This window comes from Ruditapes philippinarum, unplaced genomic scaffold (genome assembly GCF_026571515.1).
Source record: "Ruditapes philippinarum isolate M1 unplaced genomic scaffold, ASM2657151v2 ctg3459_1_1_1_1, whole genome shotgun sequence".
NCBI lineage: Eukaryota > Metazoa > Mollusca > Bivalvia > Venerida > Veneridae > Ruditapes > Ruditapes philippinarum.
Window position 1 is genome coordinate 130,678 of NW_026855417.1, and position 15,216 is coordinate 145,893.

Below are 15,216 nucleotides of genomic sequence, written 5' to 3' on the forward strand. Positions count from 1 at the left end.
TATTCAGAAACATCCGCAGATGTGTTCATACGGCCGTTATTATGGAAAATTCAATGTGACACAGTAGTGCCATTCCATGAAAAGCGGCGTGTAGTTCCCAAGTAATAAAAAGCATGTGCATTTAACAAGAAACAATGGGCGGAACTAAACAAAATGGAATTTTGAAAGGGGATAGAGATAATGAAGCCTGCATATCACAGATAAGACGTCAGAAGGCCAAGTTAAAAAGCAGGCAATTTATTCTAAGGGTGATTCAACATTATTTAAGTAGGAATATCGGAACAACCCAACTAAAAATGCCAAATAGTTAAAACTTAAACTACCGTAAACACAACCATAATGTCGTGCTGAACGATCTTTAAGAATAGGAAATATAATTTATAATCAACACAGTTTGGAAGTTTGTTTTCCCCTTTAAACAAATTATAAGTGTCTTTTCCATGAAAGCATGTGATTTCTCCATTATATTTAAAGAAGAATGTTGTTATTCCATCTTAATTTACACCGACATGACTTAAGAAATTTAATAACACTGGCCCATATAACAAATATACTGTAAAATATGACACAGACAAGGAAAATAAAACAGGCCTAATCATATAAGATACATTATACAAATCGTAACCAAAATAACAACAAAAACATACCTTCATCATGACGTTCCTCTTTTTCGGTTTCGGCTTCATAACGTTTGGAGAGCAATATCAAACCGCATAATGCGACTATTGATAGCAAAACCACAATAAATAAAGTAATGTGTATTTTGTTACTTGAGACAAACCTTTTCGTCCATGAAAACCATTTTGAGAAAATGGTTTCGTTTATTTGAAATAACTTATTCATATCTCTTCTGAATATTCTTATATCTTTCTGAATATTTTCAACATTTGTTCGTAAATATTCTTGCCCTTTTATTAAGTTGTCTCCTTGAGTACAATATTGAATATTATGATGCTTGACAAGATTTTGAAATGCAACCATAAAATTTTCCATGTGGTATCCCTGTTCAATAGTTGAAAGATGGTGGAGGCAATCTTGAACGTCAATATGACTTTGTACCTCGGTCTCATTCAATAGGTCCTTCAAAACATCAAATACTCGTGTTTTCTCTAAATCAGATGCTTTCAGAGAAGTGTTATGGGCAAAATATTGATTTCTGAATTGCCGTATTTTCTTGATAATGAACGGTTTTACTTGAAACTGTTTAGAACAATTTTCCCAGATATAACATGCAGTAGATATATCTTTGATATCAAGGGCATCATTTTGGTCACTCTGCCATCCAGCTGGAATATAGATCTCAACAATGTCTGTGTATCCGTTTGGCCATTTCCAAGAATGAGAAACTTCCCAAGAAACATGATGTGATTTTCTTGTTTTAAGCAGTTGATTTCGCCAACCATTGCACGTTTTGCACCATCTGAATAATAAACAATTCAAAGTAATATTTTACATATGAAGCTGTGAACCAGGTCCAAATTACATACCTGTTCACCAAAGGTTAATGAAGTAGATGTTCAATTTTATATCCTAAACTTGCACATGGTCCAAATGTCCGAAGGACAAGAAAGTAGGTCACTTCGTCAAATTATCTAGGCCAGGTGATATCAAAGTTCAAAAGTAGATCACTGCATCAAAATCTAGGTCAGCTGTTAACAAAGTTGGATTTCAAATTTTAAACTGCAGATGATTCAAATGCCAAAGCTATTTGAGAAAAATATTAATTTAACCTTGATGGTCAAAAATTAAAGATCAGAGTCACATCTCAATTATTCAATATGTTTGTTCGGCCACAAATTTGTCTAAGTATAAATCAAATCCGTACATAAATTAATACATACAATAAAATAATGACAATTTAACCAAAATTCAGAAATTTGACCTTGACGGTCAAGGTCATTCAAAACTCAAGGTCAATGCCAGGTAAACCTTTTAGAAAGGTCAAAAGGTTGTTTTGTCCAAGAATGAAGATAATCAATTAACGACCAATATACGGTCAATTATTGCAGAAAGCATTGAAAATTCAATAATTTAACCTTCAAAAGGCCAGGGTAATAAATCAGCAGAGGTTAATATGAGTTTGATATACATTTATGTGTGTGGGTTAAGGTCTGCCTAGTCAACTTGAAAGTCTATCCAAAATATTTTTGTGTTGCAGTTTGAAGACAATCTATTTGATAAATAACAAAGTAATAACCATGAATAGCAAATATTCAGCAAAAATCAAGTAAAATTTAGACATTTGAACTTAAAGCTCAAGGTCAGTTATGAACAAAGGTAATGTTTTGTCTAGTATACTTAAAGGTCTTGTCCAAAAGGTTATGGTGACCAAGTATGAAGATCAAGGTTAATGTTTGCGGACGGGAACGCCGCCACGAATGTAACGATACCTCTATTTTTTTACTCCGAGAAAAGTCAAGCTAATATGCTATGCCCGCAACGAAAAACTGATAAAGTTAAATTTGTTCAAAGGTTATGCCTGTATATCACGGATAAGCTGAGCACAGACTTATTTGAAAAGCAGGAAAATATCGTATGGCTGATTAAGCAGTATTCAAGAGAGGAATAATGAACCACCCAGCTAAAAGATAAACAACAAAACAATTGGAGAGAACGAAATTCAACAATAATGTCATGCTGAAATGTCTTTAAAACGTTGACATATGGGATTGTTTCAAAAATCATAAATATACACATTCTCGTTGAAACAACTTCTACAACTTCATCACAATTCCATGGTTTGTTTGATTTTACGCCTTTTCCCAACAGTATTTCAGTCTTATAGGCGGGTAGTTACCTAACCATCGTTCCTGGAGAGTTACACCAGTACTAGTCTGCCTTCCTCCGTGCTAAACTACCAAAGCATCTCCCGGGGATCGAACCCTTGCCACAGAGGTAACTCGATTAGAAGTCATCGACTCTAACCCACCGGTCACGGAGGCGGTCATGTGCTAACACAAACTGTTTTAATGACAAATATTGTAACATCAAATTTGCTTGTTTCTATGACTCACATTACATATTTTATCGGCTTACACTTTTTCTTAAATCATTTAATTCTGTATACATTGTTTTTGTGTTTAAACGCTGACTTTCGCTTTACAACAGATGAAATTTAGATGAAATATTGAAAAGGGAGTTCTTAATAGCAATGAATATACCGAAATTATAATGTGTTAACTGAGTGAGTATATCAATAAGGAATAAAGAAAGATACAACATTTCGCTCTTCCCCTAACTTAGGTAGTATTGGCTCCAATATTTTTAAACAAAAAAGTAGAATAATTGCTATCATTGATCTTGCACGACCAGTTTAAACTATTACAACAGAGAGATTAAGAATGTCGTCTTCCTGTGGTGAGTATGAAAGTCTGGGAAGGGGAGTTCCGTCGAGAGAAATGAAAATCAAAACAAAAACATGGGCAATCCAGATTCAACTGATATTATCTCCATTGTTGTCTTCTCTTGCAATATTATTTTCAATAGTTTTAGAATTTTCTGGTAAACTAAAACTCTACTAGACACACAGATACTCCGCCAAGAACGTTTGTGAATTAGATATGGTGACTTATCCATGGTTGCAAAGAACATAATTTACTCTTTTAATGAATTTTATTTAAATATTCATCAAAAGGGTAAACATCAAGATTAAATATATATTTCTTATTTTGAATATTAACTTGTTATGACCACATTTACTGACTTATAAGTCACTCAATCCATAAACGCAGAGCACAAATCTGGCCCGATAATAGATTTGTAAGTTCATTTACACAGCTTACTTTTTTCAATATTTATGAAAAAGGTAAGAAAAAAGAGATAAAACGATACAAACGAGAACTTAGGTTAATCTTATGTCAATATTGTCTACCATAGAAATCGTTATCACTATCTTAAATGTACAACATAGCTATTTTCGAAAGGTTTATAGCTAATGTTGATACGAGAAAAAGGGGACATGGTACATTACAATTTCTTAAATAGAACTGCACAATGTTCCCCAACCGCCGCATCTCCGATATAAATTTATATATAAGAATTAAAAAAAATGTATTTAAACAAACGTGAAGTTGGAAGAATAATAAACTTTACTTACTTTGTAAACTGACATTTATGAATTCTACTGCACTCTCTTTTGCACGGAGGATTACCCGCTAATGTTTTATAAATGTTTTGATACGTTCTGTCTAGTCCTTCTTTTGTATAACCCTCCAATTGTTCACCAACATATGCAAAACCTCGATAAATGGAAACAAAGTTTTGGTGTTCACTATCCGTCCTTAGTTCCGCGTCCATTGTTTTCCAAAAACCAAGTAAGAAATATCAAATGTACAAAGTCCGTAATGCATTCGGATCTACTCTTATCTAAAACTTATCTATAAACAACGCCATGTGACATTTTATGTAAACACAATGCAACCTGATTTAAGACATAATTTATTTCGAATATTGACCGAGAAAGTAAGGAAAAAAAAAACAGTTTTAAAACGTTAAAGATGACTGGCAGTCAGAACAAATCGCATTCGACTATTAACAATTAATTGATAATATCACAATTTTGGAAGTAGAAATGTATACTTTTCAGTGTTTATACCGTCAGTAGAGGACGAAATGTCAATTTCATCCCTATAAAAATATCAAGTAGTAAATAGAATGACGATAGTTTTATTCTTTTTTTCTTGTAGTTGGAATCTTCTTCAACGTCTCTACTTTTTGTTCAATTCTACATTAACATACGTCAGTTTTTAGTCTAATAATGATACAAGTATTAGTATTGTGTTCAAATTGATCACCTAGGGTATGGACCTGAAATACATGTTCCAATACTTTATTTCCATGTACTTTATTTCCATCGTCACTTTAACGATTTTTAAAATAACAACAGCAAGTCACCTACATTGTTCTTTAATTTTTTTTATTTTTTTTTAAAGAAATACGTCTCTTTTTCAAATTAATATTAATGTCGTTAAGAAAAACATGTTTTTTTAGCTGTTTATCTGTTTCAACGCAAATTTTAACACAATTTCTGTGATTTCTCAAGGGCCGGTCCACCTAACTGACCTTCCTCAATTACTAACCAGTAATTACCCTTTTCTCCGTAGGTGACCGACGATTTCTGAATCAGCGATATTAAGCATGCAAAATTTGCCGAAGACTGTTCCATTGCTTAAACAATTATGGCCACATATTTCATCATAGCTAGGTTGTTATCAATATGGTTCGTTATCATCCGATGTATATATTTAAGAATTTAAGAAGTTCTCTATGTCACACTTTTGTTAAAATAATGAAAAACCGAATCCCTTATGAAGGTCTGAAAAGAAAATTTAAAAAATGTTGCAGACTCGGTTTGATGGGGTTGTTCATGGTATTTGCATGCAAGTTGGTATCTCCAAAACTACCGAAGGGAATAGTTTGAAACTTCACAATCTTATTTGAAAGCATAATAGTAGATCATTGCCCGTAACTCTATTATGGATTTAGACAGAGGTATGGCCGTTTTTGACATTTTATTTTGAAGAACTTTCATCATAGTCATTGCTACTGTAAATAAGCTACAATTCGAAAGAAATATGCGAAAAGTAAGGATAATTATTGCGATTTTTTACATTTTGATTTTCACAAGAATGATAATATAATAAGAATGCGACAAATTCAACGTTGAATGGTGCCAAAATGTTCTATAATTCAGCTGCACTAAATCCACATGGAAGGTAACAATTATTTAAGTGTCTTCTTACACACGTAATAAGAAATATTAGAATTAGCCCCTTAAAACTTGAATTGTAATAAAATGAGTTCATATTTTCTTAATCTACTTCAAACTTTAAGTATGTCTTATTTATCACCGTCCATGCCATAAGTGACAAGAGTAATTACTATAGCGCCTATATTATCAGAATTATCATCCTTAAATTTTTATGAAAAATGTTGTTTGTTTTCTACAATTTCTATTTCTCGAGATATCTACTTCAAGTACCGGTATATGTTCCTTATTATCACTCAAATCATGCGTGAGAAGATTCAATTTTTATTTTTCTTCTATGTTACAATAAATGGTATATTTATGAAAATTGTTATATTTTTCACTTTTCTTCCTTATTACTGTAAATGGTATCTACTTTAGACTTAAAAAAATTAAATTGTTCTTTGTCACCACTCACATCATGTTTGACAATGTTCATAACTCTATCACCTTAATTGCAAGAGTTATCTTCTCTTTAGTTTAAGAATTTTGTTTATAGAAATGTTATATCCTAGTTACAATGCATCGAAAAACACCAGTTCTCATGAAAGTTACTAGAAGATATAAAGCAACATCATTTGACCCGGTGGGTTATCCTTAAAACAACCACCAAATATCTAATGGATTGATGAAGTTTTCAAGCGAAATAGAATCATTTGGAAATGTCCCAAAGTCATTTTCTTCTAATTTGAAACCATCTATTTTTGATCTGACATAAAGCTTCAAAGGAACGCTTATTCGAAATGCATTCAAACGATAACCATTTGACACAAGCCACTCTGCAATATGTTTATGATTGTGTTTAGAAGCATAGTGCATGTATATATTCATCGATAAATGTTTTGGAATGTAGCCTTTCAAATGGCTAAACCACATTTAGATGTCCATTCTCACATGCAAAGTGACCTGTGTGCAAACTCAAATGATTGTTTACAAAAGCCAAAGAATTGTTTGTTGACAGTTGAAACATGTCCATATATATGTCCAAATATGTTGTGATGCAATATGCAAGAGACAGGCTATATCCTGAATAGTAATGTAGCTTCGTCATTTCTAGCTTACTAAATATGTCTTAAGAACTTATTAGCATCAGGCATTTTACAAGGATGTTTAAATCTGCACCTTTTCTATATAAAAGCTTTAACTGGTCCTTAAAATTGTGTCCTTTCGCTGCTGCAACGTATGATAGTGTAACATTTCCGACTTTTGAAGCATTTGTTGTATCAATAGATCTAGTGCCTTAACGCATAGGGTTTTCCAAATCAATATTATTTAAAACAGGCTCCTTTAGTAAATCTTTCCTTTTCTTTTTCATTGAAGACAGAAACATTTTTCTTAAAATGGAATTACCAGAGTTAGCAACATGCATCGCTAAATCAGCAATATTTTTCCTATCATTTCCAGGCATCGTGCTAAACAAATATTAAGGTGTGAAAGAATGAAGCGAAATTCGATAATTATCATTATTTTTTATTAATAAGCCAAAATTAAAAGCTTCGCAAGAATTGCGATAATCTACATTTATCCTTAAGAAGAAGGAATTTCCGGACTTAAAACATAGGTCAAATTCATCTTCTGTTAATGAAAGTTTTGGAGACTTAAGAACGATGAAAATGTCTGATTTTGAAAAAGGATTTATTGCGGAACAAATGATATCCAATATTAATTTGGGAATGCTGTAAGATGTATAACCAAACTATCTACCAAAATTTATATCATAAATATCGCCTAAATCTGCAGGTAAGTCACGGACAGTTTTATTATCTTTATTATCAGTTAACAATTTTAATGCCTGGATGATATAAAACAAGTTTGTTTATGATGTTTAGGACATGACTTTTTAATAAAAACCTTAATGTAGTCTATATTTCTTGAGTCATTTGAGTAAAGATACACAAGCTTCATTTTTCTTAGAGATGTTAGATATTGGATATTCCTGGGAGTAATAAGAAACTTTGGCCATTTTGGAAGCTGTTTAATTCTATTTGACAAAAGATGTGAAATCGAATTTCTTCCAGAGCTCACACACTCGTCAATTGCATCAATTTCTACAACCCATGGTGTATTTGAAACACAAGATAACTGTTACATTAGAAAAGTTAGCCCTGATCAAAACAAGCTTCTGGTTCTTTGTACTAACCATCTCTGTTTAACATGTTTAACAAAATGTAGCTCTCAGGCAACGTTGATACAAGGTAATTATATTCCGCACATTTCTTTGAGTATAAATCGTTCTGGAAAATGAGTGCTTCTAACATCAAACTAACATACATGAGATGCAACAATGTGTTTATGAATTTCTTTGCCTCTATTCATTGATCTAGGACAAAATAGTTTTGAAACAATGCATTTTACCGTAACCCATTTCAGAAACAAGTATAATAGAGAGAAATAAAGAGTCTCCAAAGAACGCTCAAAATGTCAAAAATTGAAAATGTTGCAACTCGGTTTGATTGAGCCTGTTCATGGAAGTACTGGAACGTGCAAGTTACCGTCCACCAGAATTCAACATTTAATCATGGATATGATTAAATTTTGAATTTAGAATCATCCGCAGATGTGTTAATTGATACGGCGGGCATTATGGCAGTCATCAAATTCATGGTTTTACTACTGTTAGAATCAAACAGAACGTGTTGCAAACTTTCCATTTGCAATTGATGACCAACAAGTGCCTAGTGCTGATTAAGGGTATTTGGGAAACGATACACTGTATTGATCTAACATACAAAACAAGATAGAACATAAACGAGATACACACGCCTTGATTAGAGCTGTTGTTAAGAGCTGGAAGTGCCTCGAATAACATATTATTTAATATGAAAAACAAGATCTACAAGGAAAGGCGGCGTTCCATGAACGTAACCCCCACAAAACCCAACAACACAGGACCACCGGCAAGGAACCTAGCTGGACCCAAAAAGTTAAAGAATGGTGCATATTTTCCAAAGATGGTAAAGGAAATAATATTATGCAAGTAATAGACAAAAAAAATTAAAAGAAATGATCACTTAAAGAAGCATACCTAGGTATTTAAATTGTGCGTCGATAATTATAACATGCAATATCAAAGGTCAAAATGGCGAATTGTTACATAATGCATATATGGAAAAATTACAAGAGGTACAATGATGTATGACCAAACACACCAACATGGTTAAACAATAAAGAAGAGTGTAATGAAACGAAAGTTTGAATACCAAAATATTCAAACTATGAATGAAAATAAATGTTTAATATTCTATAAATTTGCATCATTAAAATAAACCTTGATTTTGAAAATTGTCGTTTGCTGATTCAGGCTCAAAATGTTTGAAGGAAAATATCCCATGAGTATAATGATTATTGAAAGCAAAACTGTTTTGCATCTTTTTTGTACGAAAAAAATGCCTTAAAACGAACTATTAACAGGAAATAGACATTATGATACTGCGTACACTCTCTAATTTTAAGACATTTTTCGACGGAGGAAAAATAACAACGATTTAAAATATATTTATGAAACAGGTTCTACATTAAAGTAACTTCCAGCTGTGTGAAATATAAGTTTAATTTCTCAATTTATGTAACACTTCAACGCCGGGTATACGCAGTATCCAAAATCAGAATCGCATTCAACGCGAAATACTGAGAAGAAAGGGAAGACTTGTGTCAAGGCATTTGGAACATTAAAACTAGAAGTAAGGACATCTTCTTTGCAAAAGAAATTCAATTCAAATCTATTTTGATTGCTTTACATGACTTGCTTTTGTTCAAAATACCGGTTGAAAAAGTGTTCGCGGTATCAGAATTTTGAGGATGAGCGCATGGTATGACCCCTTTAAGTATATGCTTGTAGGTTCGTTGCAGTTAATTCATAGAGAAAATAAGAATCCCAACAAAAAGCCCAAAACGGCAAAATATTTGAAAAAGTTGCAGGCTCAGTTTGATTGAGCCTGTTCATGGACGGTACTGTCAAGTGCAAACTACCGTCCATGCCCCTAGCACCGGCTTAAGCGAAATTCAACATTTAACTTGAACTGGTACAATTTTGAAACATCCGCAGATGTGTTCATATGGCGGTTATCATGGAACCTTCTATGTGACACGTAAGTGTTATTCCATGAAACGCGGCATATGGTCCTAAGTAATAAAAAGCGTGTGCCCTAAACGAGAAAACAATGTGCGGAACTAAATAAAATGGAATTTTGAAAAGGGATCAGAGGTTATGAATCCTGCATGTCACAGATAAGACGTCAAAAGGCAGGCCACATATCCTAAGGGTTACAACTTTAAAAAAAAACAATGTTATAACTAATTATCTGTTTAAAATAGCTATGTACAATATGCGATACCGAAGAAGTAACTTCTTTCGATATTCTTTACAATAGAATGACTTGCACAAATGCAGCACCAAATTTGCTAGTTTTTGTTTTCTGAATTTACACTTCCTTACAATTTAAACCTTTTTCTTAAAAAAAAACTCCGCATAAAAGCTCATCATCACAATTCACAATAGAGGATATTTCATTAAAAACCCACAATTCATAACAACTAAATGATCAGTATAATTTGTATTTTATTTCTTCTTACTATTCTTTGATCTCTTCTTAGTGTGACCTTAATTTAAGGGACCTTAATGTTTTGCCGTACGATGTTAAAAATTTATGACAAGTTAAATAACATTCACTAGTTTGTGAAGACTTATGAAAATGGTTATCCACTATGTCAATATTGGCTAATGTTGAAATAGTGATTACTATCTTATATGTGAAACACAAAATCTTTAAGTTTAAGGTAAATATAAAGGATTGAAGAATTAGATTAAAAATATAATTCAAACAGCGTAAACTCAGATATGAATGAATATTTTTTTGCAAAATAAAGGCTGAAAGAACAATACATTTTACTTACTTATAAAATTGACATTTATAACTTCTACAGCACTTTTGACTGCATGGAGGATTACCGGCTAATTTCTTATACATATTGCGATACGTTTTACAAAGTCCTTCTTTTGTGTAACTCTCCAATGTTTTCCCTACATATGCAAAACCTCGATAAATAGAAATATTTTTTTTATGCTTGCTATCTGTCCTCAGTTCTGTGTCTATTGTATTAAAAAAAAACAACAATAATCAAATGTACCAAAACCATTATACATTCGGATCATCTTACCTATAAAAAATGACGACTGATGTGACGTTTATAAAGCTAAAATGATGTATAAATTTAATCATAGCATAAAATGTATCATTAAATTTTGGAAAACCAAAATGAAGAGTATTTCTTTTTAATATGATAGAGATGATCAGCCAACTGAATTAAATATAAAATAAAATTTAGAAAAAAACCATTTCCCATTCGGATAATAGAAAAATGTGTACGTTCAATATAGCTGTGCATAAGAGGACTAAAAAAATGTCGAACATAATTTTAGAATATTTAAACGAATTCATGGCTATGATTGAAAATTTCGAAACGAAAAGTAAGTTGACTATTTCTACCCGTTCATAGCCTGCTCTAAGCCAATCAGAATGAAGTATTTACTACTGTACGATAACAAAAATGGGCGGCGAAGACCTCAAAAAGGGGCTCCTATGGTGCACGCTATCCGCCATATCTTTTGTATGGTAACCTAAAATGTGAAATTAGGCATACATCTGGAAACAAAGTGAATCCTCGGAAGCATTAATCACAACAAAATTAGTAGAGAACTGCAGACTCGGTTTAATTGAGTCTGTACATGACGGATAATGTGAAGTGCAACATCCCTAAAATATGATAAACAAGATCGACAAGGAAAGGCGGCGTTCAATGAACGCAGCCCCACCCGACCCAGTAACAAGCGTCACTGGCAAGGCGCCCAGGAGGACCCCAAACAAAAATAGGGCAGGGCATAAGGCAAGGCACGGGCAGGCAACCCACTACATAAGAATAAATAATTAGTAACTGATAAGGAACTAAAAGAAAACAAATAAATGATTGAATATTAGGCCTATAAAGTCAAAAGGCACAGGGGAAGGGGATACGAGACCCGGGGAAGGGGGGGGGGAGAATAAATAAAATAAATAAAAACTAGGGGCAAAGAGGAAGATACTTACCGTAGACGAGAAACAACAAGAGACACCAAAGTGTCACCATAACAGTATAAAACAACATAGACATACATCTGAGGAACAGAGGGGCGCCGCCTTGGAACGGTCAGCAGCATAAATATTGCTGGGGAGTTTAAACCGGTTAATGGTGCACCAAATCTCGCTCTTAGCCCCACCATGTTCATATAAACAAGACAGTGTAAATAAAATGAATCCCCGCCAAGTGAAATTCTAACAGTTGTCATGGTTACAAAAGGTATAATAAGTAAAACACCAAAATGATCATGTAGAAACATATAAAAGTAAACCCAATGACAATAACAAAAGTACTCGATGTCTTAAAGGAAGACAGAGCAACAAGAAAATCACCTTCAAGGGCCCGACGAAGCAAGACAGAAGACAAACATTAAGGCAATTCAGTCCCAAAGGGCTTTAAGAACTGTCCATCATAGAGTCTCCCACTTGGTCCTTCAGATGTAATCAAAAGAGGAAAGCGTAGTGTCCAACTGTAAATGGGTTGAACACTAAGCATGCGGTATGTCTTAAAATAGTAGGATCATAACCCCTTTTAATAAAACCTTTAATAATTTTAGTAAACACAACAGAAACATTACAATGATCCAAGATCTTACGAAGTTTGTAAACAACATCCCCGTAAAAATCAGGCTGGCTAATCCCTTGTCGCAGAAGTGTTTTAAGATCGCTATTGAATTTTGAAATTAAATCAAAGTTACGATTGTAAAATTTTGTAAAATATTTACGTAATTTATAATAGCGGTAGCCCTGTTTTAGTAGCTTACCGTAATGAAAATATTTCGCTCGTTAAAATCCATTTCGTTGCTACAAGCTCTAGCGAATCTAATTAACTGAGATATATAAACCCCGTAAGATGTTGCATGCGGTACGTCTCCATCCAAATGAGGATAATTTACTATACTAAAATCAAAGTCATCTCTTTTATCATAGATTTTCGTGTGAATCGAATTGTTTTTGATAGTGGTATGAAGATCCAAAAAATGATGTAGTTAAATTTCAGTTGGTCAGTCCGTTTAAAATCGTTCATTTTTCCGTTTTAAATGTGTCATTCGGTATTTCATGCACCGCTTCCTTTTTCACTCGGAATACTCTACGATTATTACTAATCCGAAAAATACCCCGCCTATTATCAGTGAGTTAAAAACATTGAAAATGGTTGCGCCCTACAAGGACTGACACTGAACATTTCATTGATTGGTAGAGAATTTTATATTTTCTTTAATTGATTTTATTTAATTTCTTTTAAATATACACGCGTAGACTTTAGCCCGGCCTTTGACTTCCTCGTATAAAGAATTGAAAGACTGTTTAATCATTATGCAATGTGATATAATGACATAATGTATATGATTTGTTTGATATATATGTTGAGATGTTTGTATAATTATATGACTTGATTGATATATACATTATGATTGAATTATATTTGCAATACATGTAAGGTATGATGGGGATGCCCTCGACCCCTTCAGACCTATTACGAGGAAAATAAACGGGGTTACAGTTCGAAAAAAAAAAAATTAAAAAAAAAAAAAAAAAGAATTGAAAAACTAACTTCATGTACGAAGCTCGAAACCAGACCTGGGGTAATCATTAATCGCAATCATTGATTTTTTTAATTTATTGCATGATTACACTGTAATCATCATGTAATTGATAACCTTGCCCAAAACTGATTATATTAATTATAATTAATCAATTACAGCTTAAAGTCAGTCAGTAATTATGATTACAATTTGATTGATATTGATTACTTTCAGATTTATTTTACAGATACAGTTTAACTTTTGTTTTACAGTAAATCCTCATTAAGACCACCATTTAGGCTGGACCAAAGTGAATATTCTTATCATTGCTTACATACATTATGACAATTTTTAGTCATTTTGTATGAACAAACAATATGTTACCTACAAAGACAACATAAAAATCACTATAAAAGTAAGCTATGTAAATTAATCTGATGAGCGGATATCATATTTATGAAGAAATTTATTATTATTTCTCATAAGTCTGATTTCAATATCAATTATGGTATGATGTACATAATCCAATAAAAATTCAATTCTTCACAAAAGTAACATTAAACCACTCTAAAATTTACTGTCTCACCTTATTTCATACAATAACCCAATACTAACAGTTTTTTAAAACCTTGTAAAGTCAAGTCTCATGCTAAAGACCAATCAAGCACATGATCAATTAACAATAACAGGTGTTGACTTTAATATCAGTGGTGTCAATAGTTGGGCTCAGAAATTTGGACTGAATCTGGTGGTCTTGAAAGTGGATAAGAGGGTGGTCTTAACTCTGGATCATGTAACGCTTGACATAAAGAACCTTAAAAAATGTCTTTAATAGCGGGGTGGTCTTAATTCTGGGGTGATCTTAAGTAGGGATTCTACCGTTCATTGAATGTAATCAATTATCAATCAATTACTCTTTTAAAGTACATGTAATTGTAATTTAATTAATTACAGAGGCAAGTCTGAGTAATCAAACTTAATCAGTTACAATAAAATCTGAAAGTAATTGTAATTTAATCAATTACTGATCAATGTTATCATCCCCAGGTCTGCTCGGAACGAGTGTAGGCCCCTGCAGGGTTAACAGGATTCAGTGTTTTTCCCTTAAAGGGCGAAAAATATGCTCTAATGTTTAGGAGTGATTCTATTTAATGAAAGAAAAAAAAATACCCGGCTGCGAGGCGATTCCTAGCATTTTTAATACTTTTATGCATGTATCCATTCAAGCTTACCAGTAATTATTAGATCTTATCAAGGCGATCTTTATAATAGCAGACAACATTTCAAATCTAAAAGAAAGTTTTCTAGAAATTTAATGGTTTGTTGTTTCCTTTATTTTTTCTATTCGAACCTTTTCTAGGTTTGCGGTTCCAGTATCTCTACTTGAATACTTTATTATCATCCTTAGGATATGTTGCAAGCGGGATATTTAGTTTCGCCCATTGCTGTCTCTTTTAGGACACACGCATCTTTTACTTATGAACCATACGCTGCTTTCTATGGAATGACACGAACGTGTCACATTGAAGGTTCCATGATAACATCTTCAAGTTTAAATGTTGAATTCTGCTTCAACCGGTGCTAGGGGATGTGGATGGTACTTTCCAGTTCCTTTCATGAACAGGCCCTGCAACATTTTGGGCATTCTTGAGAAATTCTGTTTTCCTCCCTTTATTAATCAAAAGTGTCTTCTAAGATATATAAACAAGTTGTAACATATGAAAAATGACATACACTAGTTTGATTTTGATACAAATAAAATTTTGTTTGACCGTAGTTTCTTATTTGCATTAAAATATCAGTCATTTATATTTTTGCCTATCTTTGCTAG

At 32.8% G+C, this 15,216-nt stretch overlaps 1 protein-coding gene across 1 annotated transcript in view; it reads right to left on the reverse strand.

Annotated features, from left to right (window-relative positions):
- The window catches only part of LOC132743241 (uncharacterized), a 38,908-nt gene that overhangs the window by 5,984 nt on the left and 17,708 nt on the right, over positions 1–15,216 (reverse strand). Inside the window, exons 4-5 of the mRNA XM_060731776.1 lie at positions 4,097–4,321; positions 648–1,420 (exon numbers count right to left, since the gene is read on the reverse strand). Of these exons, the coding sequence (XP_060587759.1) occupies positions 648–1,420; positions 4,097–4,321 (998 nt within the window). The remainder of the gene's footprint in view (positions 1–647; positions 1,421–4,096; positions 4,322–15,216) is intronic.